General features: G+C 39.7%; 1 protein-coding gene across 9 annotated transcripts in view; it reads left to right on the top strand.

Annotated features, from left to right (window-relative positions):
* Positions 1–15,300, top strand: part of trpm6 (transient receptor potential cation channel, subfamily M, member 6) — a 133,969-nt gene that overhangs the window by 97,036 nt on the left and 21,633 nt on the right. For 6 of the 9 annotated variants that reach the window (XM_059969709.1, XM_059969711.1, XM_059969708.1 and 3 more), the window contains 7 exons: positions 1,151–1,248; positions 4,671–4,809; positions 8,300–8,397; positions 9,686–9,741; positions 10,352–10,374; positions 11,274–11,324; positions 14,509–14,574. In XM_059969709.1, the coding sequence (XP_059825692.1) occupies positions 1,151–1,248; positions 4,671–4,809; positions 8,300–8,397; positions 9,686–9,741; positions 10,352–10,374; positions 11,274–11,324; positions 14,509–14,574 (531 nt within the window). Of the gene's footprint in view, positions 1–1,150; positions 1,249–4,670; positions 4,810–8,299; positions 8,398–9,685; positions 9,742–10,351; positions 10,375–11,273; positions 11,336–14,508; positions 14,575–15,300 lie in introns of those variants that run through there. The other 3 variants (XM_059969716.1, XM_059969710.1, XR_009512152.1) reach the window with 3 other exon arrangements.

Here is a 15,300-nt window from a genome sequence, read left to right as displayed (position 1 = left end):
CGCGGAGAGCGAAGGGCATGACGAGGTACAGAAGACATTGTGGTCATCCACTGAAAGCCCCAGTTGTGACAACTTCATACCACTGGACCCAGATTTCGGAGGAACTGCCCCTGTGCACTGGCTTTTCCACTTTAAAAACTTCCCTGCACAGGTTTCCTGTCATCATCAGATGCAATGGACAAGCACCATTCCACCAGTGATATGGTGTACTAATTGGAAGTAGACACAAAAGTTGTCATGGTAATAGACAAGTGCATATAGAAAATCTGGAAAATGCTGATAAACAACTTTTAAACAAACTTTGTGTGATTCCAACAAAACTGATGATTGAATGTGCCCTTAATAAAGGCCCATCATCGAGGCAATTGAGCTAAAACATGAAACTGCTTAACCAACCATCTAATGAAAAGTGTCATGAAAAATGAAAAATTCCTGTTGTACAAACGAGAAAATCAGCAGATGCTGGAAATCCAAGCAACACACGTACAATGCTGGAGGAACTCAGTGGGCCAGGCAGTGTCTGTCGCAAAAGTACAGTCGACATTTTGGGCCGAGTTCCTTCATCAGGACTGTTACATTGGGTTTTGGGCCACACACTGCAATCATGAAATGTTTTATCACCTCCAACTTTAATTCTTGAGGTTTATAATAAATTCTAACAACACACACAAAATGCTGGTGGAACACAGCAGGCCAGGCAGCATCTATAGGGAGAAGTACTGTCGACGTTTCATGCCGAGACCCTTCGTCAGGACATCTCCCTGTAGATGCTGCCTGGCCTGCTGTGTTCCACCAGCATTTTGTGTGTGTTGTTTGAATTTCCAGCATCTGCAGATTTCCTCGTGTTTGCTCTAAAAATAAACTCTGTCTGGTTTCGCCTTTGTAAGCCAAGTGATTGTATTGTTCTTTAGTCTTTGCATTGCCATCTGTGTTCACTGAATTGATCCCTTTGTCAAATTGATGAATGACATCCGCCTCTTGTCAGTTGATGTTATACAGGAATTCCTATTGCCCTCTGCAATGTTATTAATTGATTTTCAGATCTGTCATTTGCTATGAGTCATACAATCTGCCAAAAATGAAATGTCATCTCATATTTGCATTCTACCATGTATATTTTTAACTAAAGGATTTTTTTTCTCAACCTCAGCCTCTACAAAATCGTCACATCTTTACCACTCAATGACGTCACAAAATGGCAAGAAAGCATCATGCAGAGAACAGAACGTACCAAATCTGCAGGTACCGGTGAGTAAGAGAGGAAACACACTTAGTGATAGTTAAAATAATATTGCTGTGTACACCAAATAGGACTTTCAAGTGTATACAGCAGACTTGCAGCAACGTGTTCAGGTGTACTTTTCTTCCGAAGTTTGTATTATCATAGATCTTCGATTAGTCTCCTCACACAATAAACCAACATCCCCTTACTGAAAGTAAGTACATAAGTTGGGTAATCTTGTCCAAATCATATTAGTATTATTGTATTCAGCTGTAATGTAACTCCCTCTGCAATTGGAGCCCTAACTTCCTTCTTGGGGGACCAGTCAGTGCAGATTGGTAATGATATCTCCTTGCTGACTATTGTTACAAAATCCCGTAACTGGATCACTTACCAGCAAAGATAGAGAGGTCTATTGAAGTCTGATGGTACTATTTTTAAAAGTCTTTATTTATAAAGAGGCACAAAAATAAGATTAATACAAATATTCAGATAAAATACGTCATCACTACTCAATCTCAAAGCGCGGGTCTAATAATAACCATCAATAAGAAACAGCTCGATTGTTTGTCTAGGGGATAATATATTGTCCGATGGAAATATAAAAGTCACTCAGTTCCGGCAGGCTTCAGCCTTTTGGGGGACCACTGGGTTTTCACTTGTTGGAGAGAGAGAGAGATTGGTGAGAAAAGAAACTTGCCCGGGTCTTTTATGAAGCAAATCTGTTGAATCAGGGGAGCGGGCTTCCCCGTTGTTAGCTAAAAGCTGGTTTCCATTGTTCCAGCCACTGATTCCAGCCGCGGAATCGAATGCACGTGGCTACCTTCAAATGGCTTCCTGCTACTACGGGATCGTTAGCGTTTCTTCTGGTGCGTCTGAAGGGGTTGTTCCCCCCAGACCCTCTTTTATATTTCCTCACGGGGTCTCAGATGTCAATCAGGTTGGGGTGATGCAATCCCTCTCTCAACCAGCCCACTTTGCCCGAGGGCTTGCACGTAGCATAGTCCCCAATCCACAAACGTGGTCTCCAGGAGACAATGGTCAATGTTGCGTTATTTTGCATCGCAGTGGAACGAGGCATTCGGCATGTCTCTCTCTCCCATTTCCTGGGTCTATTCGGCACGTCTCTCTCTCCCATTTCCTTGGTCTACTGGCCCCCCTCCAACTAGTGCTCTTGCGATTCTCACAAAGGAGGGGGCTGCGGACATAACACTATCAACACAGAAGTAACTCTTTAATGTGTGCTGTGTTCACTACAGTATTCTCACTACACTCATGACTGTAGTGATTAAGCATAGTTCAAACATCATCTATAAATTTACAAATAATATTGTTGGTAGAATCTCTGATGGTGATGAGTAGGCTTACAAGAGTGAGATATATTGGCTGGTTGAGCAATGTCACAACACCTACCTCACACTCAATGTCAGCAAGACCAAGAAGTTGTCTGTGGACATCAGGTCAGGGAGATTGAGAGAGCATACATGCCCTCATTGAGGTTTCAGAATGCAAGGCGTGAGAAGAATGAAGTTCCTGGTCATCAACATTTCGGAGGATCTATCCAGGGCCCAACACATTGAAGCAATCACAAAAGGGGTGTGCCAGAAGCTTTATTGGGAGTTTGAAGAGGTTTAGTTCATCACCGAAGACACATACCAGTTTCTATTCATGCATGGTGGAAAGCATTCTGTCTAGTTGTATCATCCTGTGGTATTGGGCTGGGGGCTCCAGCGTACAGGATCTGCAGGGGAATTTAGTCTCAACCAGCTCCATCATGAGGAAACTCTCCTCTCATATGAGGACAAATTCAAGAGGCAGTGCCTCAAGAAAGCAGCTTCCATTATTAAGGACCCCCACAAATTGAGACATGCCTTCTTCTCATCAGAACTATCGGGGTAGAGGTATAGGAACCTGTAGGCCCACACTCAATGATTCAGAAGCAGCTCTTCCCCTCCAGTCATCAGATTTCTGAATCATCCAGAAACTCATGAACACTACTCTCTCATTCCAGTTTTTGAACTACTTATTTATTTTTGTAATTTATAAATTTTGTTACCTTTGCACCATGCCACCGTCTCAAAAACAACAGATTTCATCTTGTACATCAGTGATAAATTTAATTCTGATTCTCTTGTTCCATTCATGCCACCTGCCCCAAGGGCAGCCTTGCAGGCTCTGCTCATGGAGTCTGCTGGCAATCTCAATCAGTCAGGTCATGGTGCTAAACTTCTTGCTTTGAAGGTTTGCCATTGTTTCAATTCCCCAGTGAGGCTGAATATTTAAGCTTTTGTCATATTTTCTGTCAGATTGAGATTTGCTGGCAATAAATGACATCAATACTTTGATTAATACTTGAAAAACTATTAGAACTGTGTAATTTTTTAAAAATTTCAATTTATTGAGCTTAAGTGCAAATTATTCCTTTATTCTCATTAATAACTGTAGAACAATGGATAGTCTCAGAACCATGTTATTTCATATTCACATTTTATCTTATTCCTTACCTAGGCTATGTAAAACTATAAGGCAGAGGAGCAGAATTAGTCCACTCAGCCCATCAAGTCTGCTGTGCCATTTGATCTTAATTGATTTATCTTCCCTCTAAAACCCACTCTTCTGCCTGCTCCCCATAATCTTTGATGCCCTTACTAATATAGAATTTAACAACTTCTGCTCTAAGCATACCCGATGACCTAGCCTGCACAGCCCTCTGTGGCAATGAATTCTACAGATTAACCATCCTTTGTCTGAAGGAATTCAGCCTCATCTCTGTTCTAAAAGGAGGGCTGTAGCGGTGTGCTACACGCAAGCGCTAAAATAACGACACGGAGTCGGTAAACTGCAGTTAAAGAAGATTTTATTCGAACTTGGCGGCTTCGCTTTAAAGCCTCCCTGATCCCGCCCTCCCCGGGCGCGGATGCTGTAGGGGGCACATACTCACAATCCCGCACAGGCTTTTCCCTTTGTTGGTGAAGCAGACCTGGCGCCCTTTTGGGACTGGCTTTTGTGCCGGCGCGCTGGCTATTTGTGAGCCGGTTCGAGAGCGCTAGGAAGTGGGTCGCCACAGCCCCTCTATTCTTAGGCTGTGCCCTGTGATTCCAGACACTCCCATTGTTTGAAAATTCATATTAACAGCTAATCTGTTTACTTACATAAAATGGATTCCAGGCCGAACTCTTCGGTTAATTATAATCTTTCTGGGTCAATAGACTTTGCCTTTTATTGTTTAAAAAGCATTGATATTGTCAGTTTTTAAGAATTCTGAAATGGGATAAGTAAAACAACATTTTACTCCACTGCTGGCTGGAAGCTGCTTCAGTTCTCCAGTACAGCCTTTGAGTTGGAGGCACCGTGGCAACGGAAGCTTTTGTCTGTTGAATGTTTCACCATGCTTTGAGCTTCCTGCGTATTCTCCTCAGAATAAAGTACTCAATGTGGTTTGATGCAGGTCATCACAGTGGATGGGTGCTCCCAGAACAGCCCAGATACTGATCAACAAGACCAACAACAAATTGGAAGTGAGGAGAATGTGGAAGAGAAAGAAAGTAACAAAAACTGGTTAACAGTTTCCACGATCAACCAGATTGGTACGTTTCTTCACACATCACTGGTACTGAAGAGAAAAATCTGGGTGTAAGCTAATCATTCGGGTGGATTTCATTGGCAGATCTAAGCAGAAATGCTAGTGTTTTTACAATTCACAAGTCAGTATGTCAGGACTTTTATTCATGGGCAAAAAGCCCTAGAGTTATTGCCTGGTGAGATTCCTCAGCATAATGTGCGATCTAGTGTAAGATCAGAGATTTTAGTCAGTTAGCCGTTAAAGGGGAAGAAAGGTTTGTTCTATTAAAGAATTATTTTGCTGTCTTTTAGTATTTTCAAATGTTAAATTAGTAAGTGGAATATGAGAATTAAATTACTATAACAGTACTGAAATGATGTGAACATGCCTCCTCAAAAGAATCCTACACCAGTTCCTTCGAGTCCGGTTGTGTCCCACCAGTTTAGTTTTGGAGCACTCCTTTGCACCATCAACAGACCCTAGGTGCAATTGAAACTTTCTCCATTAGGGCTCAAGCATATCACAGAATCAATAAAAAAACACCAAACGCTGGCAGAATCTCCTGTTGAAGGGTTTTGGCCCGAAGCATCGTTATTACCTCCTCCCATAGATGCTGTCTGGCCTGCTGAGTTCTGCCACCATTTTGTGTTTTTTATTTATTTCCAGCATCTGCAGATTCACTCATGTTGCCTTTGAATTCACAGAATCAAGTCCACTTCAGACATTCAGTTTTCAGCATGAAATTCTCAATCATTTTTGCACTAAATGTAGGGGTTCTCTACTGGGTTACTTAAGCTTCCTTTCATGTTTATTGGGATTGATGTACTTTTTGATTGAAATCAATTTGGGGAGAAAGCCTTCCAGACAAGATATCTTACAGATAAGTTCAGTTTGTCAGTGTTTACTCTACAGTACATAGAATGTTTATCAATTGGTGGCACGTATCTGTAGAGATTTGCAGTCAAGTTCCAGCCAGCCAGTGATCACAATAGCATTAGCTTCAATATAATTATGGAGAAGGAAAGGACAGGACCTAGAGTTGAGATTTTTGATTGGAGAAAGGCTAACTTTGAGGAGATGTGAAGGGATTTAGAGAGAGTGGATTGGGTCAAGTTGTTTTATGGGAAGGATGTAATAGAGAAATGGAGGTCATTTAAGGGTGAAATTATGAGGGTACAGAATCCTTATGTTCCTGTTAGGTTGAAAGGAAAGGTTAAAGGTTTGAAAGCACCATGGTTTTCAAGGGGTATTAGAAATATGGTTCAGAAAAAGAGGGATGTCTACAATAGATATAGGCAGCATGGAGTAAAGGAATTGCTCGAGGAATATAAAGAATGTAAAAGGAATCTTAAGAAAGAGATTAGAAAAGCTAAAAGAAGATTCGAGGTTGGTTTGGCAAAAAGGTGAAAGTAAATCCGAAAGGTTTCTACAGTTATATTAAAAGCAAGAGGATAGTGAGGGATAAAATTGGCCCCTTAGAGAATCAGAGTGGTCAGCTATGTGTGGAGCCAAGGGAGATGGGAGAGATTTTGAACGGTTGGTATTCACTAAGGAGAAGGATATTGAATTGTGTAAGGTGTGGGAAACAAGTAAGGAAGTTATGGAACCTATGACAATTAAAGAGGTGGAAGTACTGGCGCTTTTAAGAAATTTAAAAGTGGATAAATCTCCGGGTCCTGACAGGATATTCCCCAGGACTTTGAGGGAAGTTTGTGTAGAGATAGCAGGAGCTCTGACGGAGATCTTTAAGATGTCATTAGAAACGGTGTTTGTGCCGGAGGAGTGGCGTATTGCTCATGTGGTTCCATTGTTTAAAAAGGGTTCTAGAAGTAAGCCTAGCAATTATAGACCTGTCAGTTTGACACCAGTGATGGGTAAATTAATGGAAAGTTTTCTTAGAGATAGTATTAATAATTATCTGGATAGACAGGATCTGATTAGGAGTAGCCAGCATGGATTTGTGTGTGGAAGGTCATGTTTGACAAACCTTATTGAATCTTTTGAAGAAGTTACGAGGAATGTTGACGAGGGTAAGGCAGTGGATGTAGTCTATATGGACTTCAGCAAAGCCTTTGACAAAGTTCCACATGGAAGGTTAGTTAAGAAGGTTCAGTCGTTAGGTATTAATGCTGGAGTAATAAAATGGATTCAACAGTGGCTAGATGGGAGATGCCGGAGAGTAGTGGTGGATAATTGTTTATCGGGATGGAGGCTGGTGACTAGCGGGGTGCCTCAGGGATCTGTTTTGGGCCCAATGTTGTTTGTAATTTACATAAATGATCTGGATGATGGGGTGGTAAATTGGATTAGTAAGTATGCCGATGATACTAAGGTAGGAGGTGTTGTGGATAATGAGGTGGGTTTTCAAAGCTTGCAGGGAGATTTATGCCGGTTAGAAGAATGGGCTGAATGTTGGCAGATGGAGTTTAATGCTGAGAAATGTGAGGTTCTACATTTTGGCAGGAATAATCCAAATAGAACATACAGGGTAAATGGTAGGGCATTGAGGAATGCAGAGGAACAGAGAGATCTAGGAATAACAGTTCATAGTTCCCTGAAGGTGGAGTCTCATGTAGATAGGGTGGTGAAGAAGGCTTTTGGAATGCTGGCCTTTATAAATCAAAGCATTGAGTACAGAAGTTGGGATGTAATGTTAAAATTATACAAGGCATTGGTAAGGCCAAATTTAGAATATTGTGTGCAGTTCTGGTCACCGAATTATAGGAAAGATATCAATAAATTAGAGAGAGTGCAGAGACGATTTACTAGGATGTTACCTGGGTTTCAGCACTTAAGTTACAGAGAAAGGTTGAACAAGTTAGGTCTCTATTCATTGGAGCGTAGAAGGTTGAGGGGGGATTTGATCGAGGTATTTAAAATTTTGAGAGGGATAGATAGAGTTGACGTGAATAGGCTGTTTCCATTGAGAGTAGGGGAGATTCAAACGAGAGGACATGATTTGAGAGTTAGGGGGCAGAAGTTTAAGGGAAACACGAGGGGGTATTTCTTTACTCAGAGTGATAGCTGTGTGGAATGAGCTTCCTGTAGAAGTAGTAGAGGCCAGTTCAGTTGTGTCATTTAAGGTAAAATTGGATAGGTATATGGACAGGAAAGGAGTGGAGGGTTATGGGCTGAGTGCGGGTAGGTGGGACTAGGTGAGATTAAGAATTCAGCATGGACTAGGAGGGCCGAGATGGCCTGCTTCCATGCTGTGATTGTTATATGGTTAACCTTTGATTGTTTGGAAGGTGGAAGAGAATTGGGAGTGAGGAAACTCTGGCACAATTTTATTAAATCTGTAAGCTGAGAATTGATATGTAATTTTAACCTCAGTTATGATCCTGATCAAATCCTTTTATCATGAGTCAGTGGCCTTCAACTTTATGCATAATGAAAATTAGTGTAATTTGTTCCATCACTTTGGACATAACACAAAACTGTGGTCTAGTAAGATGCAATGTCATTCTGTATGAAGATCTACATTACAGAAATTCTTGTTGCTTGTTTTTGAATAGGTCATGAGGCAGTCAGGAGTTCAAATGAAAATGTTCACAATCAAGAAACCAGCACATTATCAAAGTCATTCCATGGAGTCTTGAGGAACTCATTTGAGGTGATACATTCCTGTGTATGTTTATATAGTAATAGAACTTTAACATGGACAATTAGATTTGAACCTTCCGCAAACAATTGGATTAGAATTAGTTTTAGCTGCACAAATAGCATTACTGAAATATCCTTTTTGAAGTGCGTAGTTTATCCATCTCTCACCTTTTTTTGTAAAGGTTTAAAAAACACATCTAAAGAAAATGAAGTACATTTGTGTTATTTTTTACGTAAGTGCTAACCTGGAAGGGAAAAAATAAGTTTTATGGTACTAGATCAGGAAACAATAACTGCTAAATGCTAAGGAATATTTAAATGTCAAGCAATGACATCTATCTTTTCCCCTAAGAAGCCTTGTGCTGTCTTCATTTTGCCTGTCACAGTGATCACCTGTAGTGTTACCCAAATGGTCACTGTGTAGTTGGTCTGATGACTTTCAATGGTGGCCTTCAATGGAAAAGATTGTAGAGAGACGACAAGGAACGTTGGAGTATGAAGGCACAGATTTTGAATGCAATTTCTCAGCATGATTGGTCTTGAAAGTTGGCTTCAAAGAATAGCAAAGGATGGGACAGAAAGGCAGTGGTGTATCAATAGTGCTGTTGTCATGATTGATAAAATGAGTAACAGAGCCGCTGCCATTTCCCCATGGTGGTGTACATGCCAGTTTGTCAGGTGGAGAGATTTCTGGATTCAGCTGATGCCATTTAAGCTTCTTTTGAATGTTGATAAACACAGTCGTGTGTTCCTACCAGTGGAACTTTGCACCACAATCTAGAGCTTCACTGTGGTCCCTGGCTTGTCCAGTCACTTGACTGGAGTTGCATAGTATGATTTACTGGAAAGGCCAAAGTACTCAGTCCTCTATCTTTAGAGGCCTTGCAAAAAGATCAAACATTGCAAACAGTTACCTGCCATTTGAGACAAAAAGAGCATGAGATCTGCATCAGATCGAAAAAAAAGACAACTGCTATAATTAATTGAAGTTTTTGGAAGTGGGCACACATACAAAATAATTTAACATAAAGTATTCAACATTCAGAGTGAATAATTCATCCCTTATGTCAATGAATTTGCATTCTCAACTTTATTACAATTTATTCAACAGTTATAGATAGAAACAAATCCAGCCTTTCCTAAATCTTGTTATCTTTCTATCCTGTGCTGATTTGAGGATTGCTTATGTTCAGTGCTATGCAAAGTGATGTATCTGTGGCAACTTCTGACAAATGTCAAAATAAAAAAAATCTGTAATGTATGAAACTGATTCAATGTAATATTTCTCATTGTTTAAGGACTTGGCTGAAGAATCGCTTTGGCTGAGTAGGAGTAAGTTAAGTAGAAAATCCTCGTAAGTATTTCAGTGATTTTCTATTTCACATTTGTCCACTTTTATATGCCAACTTCTTATTGATAAGGTAGGAGTAAATTTTCTTTGATAAATTCGGCCTCTGGAAGGTTTTGAAGTTGCAGCTGTTCCCATTTATGCCAGTGCACACACGTGCACGCAATTAGCAATGCACAGTATGTTAAGTGCAGCTATACTCTAGTTACCCCTAGTGCCTTGTCAAAACAATGGGTTAGAATTCCCTTAGAGCTGCCCCTACTTTACTGGTAGTGTGGTGGAAAATCTATTTCAGTGAGCAAAAAAGAGAGAGCATCTTGGAGGGATTTCCTTGTCTATGATACTGGAAATACCTGGTTTCTTATGATTAAATTTATATTATGATAATATTTTCTAACCTAGAATGTGATAGTGAACTCATTTTTGGCAGATGTGGTAGTTTGTTGTTAATTTTAATATTTCAAGATGTATGGTGAAACAATACTTCAGAACATTCAAAGAGGGACTTTCCTTCAAGCTGTGAAGAACTCTTGTAAAGATTATCTTTCTGTGAGACACTTGGATGTTAAATTGTTAATATAGCTTCACTATTTCTTATTACTTCCACCCACCACAGGTCAAGTTCATGCATTATTGAAGGTAAGCAATAATTCATAACTGAAAACTTTTAAATATCTTGCACATACTTTCAGCTGCCAAGATCTTCAAGTTCTGGAGTTCCCTTCTTAAACCTCTCCATTTCTTTAATCCTCTTTTTCTCTTTGAAACCAATCTCTGTTATCAAGTTTTTGGTCATTGGGTATAATAAATCTTCTCTATTCCTACAAGGCCCATGAGGACCTTGTGACACTGATTTGCCCCACTGAACAACAGTTAGCTTCAATGTGTCGTGGTTGGTCCCACTATGTACTGTACTATTTTGGGATTATTATATACAGTGAGATTGAATAAAACAATATGCATTTGAAGTCTTCTACCTATTTCTTTCAGACTGCAAAGAATAATTTCAATGCTTTTTCACTTTTCAAATCAGTATGACTTTCACAGTTCTGGATGCAATCACCTTCATTAACTCATTTCGAGCTATGCAGGAATTTTCTTTTATACCTCACCAAGAAAAGGCAATTTTTTCCCAGACTTTGCAATTAGAGCTCAGATTTCTTCCCTCCACTCTAATTATTGCTGGGATTTTCCCTCCTCATCTTCACACCAATCTCCACCCTCACCTAACCTCAGTGCTGGAACAACGGACTCAGTGGTGCATCTGGCTGAATCCAGGACTCTGCTAGAGTTCTGCCAGATTTCCTGGTCACTTCCAGATTTGGGGCTAATGTGCAGCACATTTATTCACTTTTTCCCCCTGTGTAGAAGAAATGTGTGACCAGCTAGTCAATCAGGAGTAACAAAGGCAAGTGGAATCAACTGATGAAAGGGATAATATTTAAAAAAATATATATTAAATTTCAGTTTAAGAAGTATCTTCAAGAAGATATTCTAATCTTAATGTTTATTAATAACCAACATATATTTTGCTTCAGGATATGGTACCTCATTTAAAACATCACATGATCTGAACTATCATTACTCCGGTAAGTAAAAAGTAAGCAGTTCCTACAATCACAAATTATCAGTTCCAAGTTCACCAACTAAGATTATTATTGTTTACTTTAATTAAAGTTGTCAATTAATATTATATTAAATTACATGGTAGCTAATACTTAATGCTAGTCAAATATCTTGTGTACTTACATGTTGTGTTAACTAACTGGGGACTGTACCATTGCTGTCAGTTGTGAATCCCCCCCCAACACTATTTTCCGACACTTGACACATCCTCTCCACCAATGACTGTGGTCCCATTCTTCTCAGCCCATCCCCTGGGCCTCTTCTTCCTGCCCCCTACCACCCTCCTTACTCCTTGAACTGAACACACAATCCTATTGTTTGACTGCACTCACATGGCAGTGGTGTAATGTTCAGAGAAAAGGCTTGTGAGTGCGTTAATGTTTATTTAAAGATGCATGGTGCTATGGGGCTCATGCACAAATTTTGCTGTGACCTTGACATCATATTTGTTACCCTGATGTGTGTATCACCAGGTGCCAAAGAGTTCTGGGCCAGCAGCTCCAAGAGTTTCCGTGCACACATGCGTGCCTTAGGGACAGCACTTGCTCATTGTGGAGACCCAGGTCTTCACAGCACATGAAGGCCAGCCTCATTGAAATAGGGCCCTGTGCAGTACTGCACAGCCTAGACTGTAGACATCCCACCTCTCCTGGAAGTTCCAGGAGTCTCCCACATATTGATAATGGCTCCTTGACGCCTGCAAATTATATACAATATCCCAGAAATCGATTTTTTTTGAGAGCAAGAGAGAGAGCGTGAGAGAGTGTGCCATGGCAGAGTGCTCCAAAAAAAGAAAATATAAAATACACTTCACCCCAGACCATACTAAAGTGTACCCCAGCCTTATAGGGGTCAAAAATAATCAGTGTTGCTCGCTGCACTGTTTGCAACAGTGACTTGTGGGTTAAATGACTGTTGAGGTGAGTTTAACAGGTGTCATTCATTCATTAGCATAGTTAACGTTATTTAAACTAACTGGCTAGCCGCTAAGGAGCTACTCTACTGCAGACATCCCACCTCTCCCGGAAGTTCCGGGAGTCTGCCGCAAATTGATGGTGCTTCCTCCCTGAAATGAGTTTTTACAGGATGGGATGTCTGAGACTGTGTGTTCAATTCCTTAATGGTGGGAATTAAGAACCACCTGAGTCAGAGGCAAGCATGCTATGAACTGAGTCACGACCCATTTTAACAATTATTTATTATTTATTGCGATACAGGGTGGAGTAAGCCCTTCTGTCCCTTTGAGCCGTGTCACCTTCAACTCCAGATTTAACTCTAGCCTAATCATGAGCCAATTTAGAATGAACAGTTAACTGGTATGTCTTTGGACTGTGGGAGGAAACCAGGGTACACTGGGGAAAACCCACGTGGTCACGAGGAGAAAGTAAAACACTCAGCGATTCAGGAACAGCTTCTTCCCTTCTGCCATCTGATTCCTAAATGGACATTGAATCCATGAACGCCATCTCACCTTTTTTTAAAATATTATCTTTATTTTTCACTATTTTATATCTAACTATTTAATATATATATTAACGGTAATTTATTTATTTATTTTTTATTTCTATATTATCATGTGTTGCACTGTACTGCTGCTGCTAAGTTAACAAATATCATGACACATGCCGATGATAATAAACCTGATTCTGATTCTGAACTCCTTATGGGCAGTGGCAGGAATTGAAGCCGGGTGACCTGCACTGTAAAACATTGTGCTAACCACTACATTTCAGTGCCACTCCATTTGCTACTAGTAATGCAAGGAATTGAGATTGCTGTTTCTGATACATTAAAATTACTTCGACACACTCTTCCTCGTGAGACAGCATTATTTCCTGCTATGCTATGATTTAGTTTTACATCAATTTCTCCCTTGTAGTAAATTCCTCTATCATCATCATTATGTGCTGTGTGGTATGACGTGGGAGGTCATGGTCCCCCATTGTTGCCTATGGGGAAGACCCCCTCCATGATGTTGTTCTTATTCTGTTCTCTATCCATGAGAGTTCTTAGCAAATGCTTCCACAGAAGTGGTTTGCCTTTGCCTTCTGAACAGTATCAGCAAATTCCAATAGCTACATGAATGATATTTCTTTCATAGACCCATAAGTGATCATGTAATCTGTTCATTGGTTTCTAATGAATTGCTCAAATATATATCCTGAAATATTTTTCCCTCATTAATTAAAATTTCCATTTCCCTATCTGAATATCAATGAAACCAAATACTTAAAAGCATTTTACAAAGAGATAGATATTTATTCAGACATTTTTAATGCCTTCATTAGAGATCTTGTTTCAAGGTTCAGCTTTTTCACAAAGCCTGGTTTGCTGGTTAATACTTTTTTTCCTTGGAACTGTAAATTGGACTGAGCAAGCTGACAAATTGCCATAAACACTATTTCCTAGGAAGTGTTGGTACTGCTGAATCAGCTGTGCCAGTGCAGCAATTTTTAAAAAACTTATAACCCATCTAATTCTGCTTTTGCTGAGATAATTTCAAAAGCTGAATTTCCAAAGTTCCTGAGAAGAAAAAGCTGTGAGTGACCCAGACATAGCAACAGACCTAAGGAAAGTAGGACTGGGAAAGTTGCTTAAACTCAGAGACAAAAGATCTTGATAAATTTTACTGCATGATTATTTTCTTGCATTTCCCACCCACCCAGCAGCCACATGAGTTGAGCGCTCAGGTTTTATTTTTATGCTTTATTTTTGTCAGCCAAACATCACAGCACATCCAGACTATCTGTGAACAATCCTACCAAGTGCAGCTAGGTATAGTCTATAATCCCAGACTGTTTTCAGCATAGAGGTGCTGTCTGATAATAAAAGGGTTTTACGAGTCTGTGGAAATATGTAATATGGGAGAGTGTGGATGTTCAGTTTGATGCATCAAAGCAGCAAAAGAAACACTGATTTTATTCACCCTGATGACTGATTCCTTGAGCTCACCAAGGGGATTAACTGAAAAGTGTTTCCCAATAGGGAAGGAAATGAAGTGATATCTTAAAAAGCCTGTCCTGTCACATTTTTAAAAAAGAACATGCCACCCACAGAGGAAAGTAAATGCGTTTGAAGAGTTGAAAATAAGTTATTTATGAAGATTACTGAAACTGCTAAAACCTGTTGACTTTTTTTCTCTTGCAGCTGTTGAAAGAAATAACTTAATGAGACTTGCACAGACAATACCATTTACTCCTGTCGATCTCTTTGGTAATTTATGCAATTTTCTCACTATTTGCCTCTAAAGTTGCCAGTAAGGTAGAAGGTAGGCTGAAAATGGGAAGAACAAGAAGATGAGCACCATAGTTGTTTCAAGTTTTTTCAAGATTGTTTTTATCATTCTTCAGTAAGCAATTGTAATGGAGAATGAAATGATTATTACTTCAGATATGATGCAGCGTAGAAAGCACACAATAAGCATAAAGAATATGATTTTTAGAAAATTAATAAATATAAACATAAAAGCAATTCAGCAAAATGCAAAATACAAGTAACTGCTATATGAATTGATAGATTGGATGTATATTAAATAATGTTTGGTGACACGTAGTGGTGGTGGTGGAACGGGTGTCTTCAGGCAGAAGCTTCTGCTTCCTTACACTTGTCATCAAAATGTAACAGAATGCTGTCCTATCTTTGAGTCCAGAGAGATGTTCTTCTGCAGGGTTCTTGATGATGAGAGGATTGCAGGAACAACCTTCCATCATGAATCATTTTCATCCTCAAAACTTTGAAAAGCAGATAGGATATAAATTTGAAAAGGACAACATTTACACATCTGTGGGCTAAGATGAGAAGAAGACATAAGAGAGCTAGTAAAAGCACAATGATACAAACAAATGTCTATATGAGCTGATCTAAATTTTAAAATATTCAATTGGATTTAAATGTGTGTTGAGCCACAATCCCCTCATTCTGGATCTTATTCTATATTTC

This window comes from Hypanus sabinus, chromosome 5, assembly GCF_030144855.1.
Source record: "Hypanus sabinus isolate sHypSab1 chromosome 5, sHypSab1.hap1, whole genome shotgun sequence".
NCBI lineage: Eukaryota > Metazoa > Chordata > Chondrichthyes > Myliobatiformes > Dasyatidae > Hypanus > Hypanus sabinus.
Note: the sequence above shows the minus strand (reverse complement) of the source record. Positions and strands in the feature narration are given on the sequence as shown.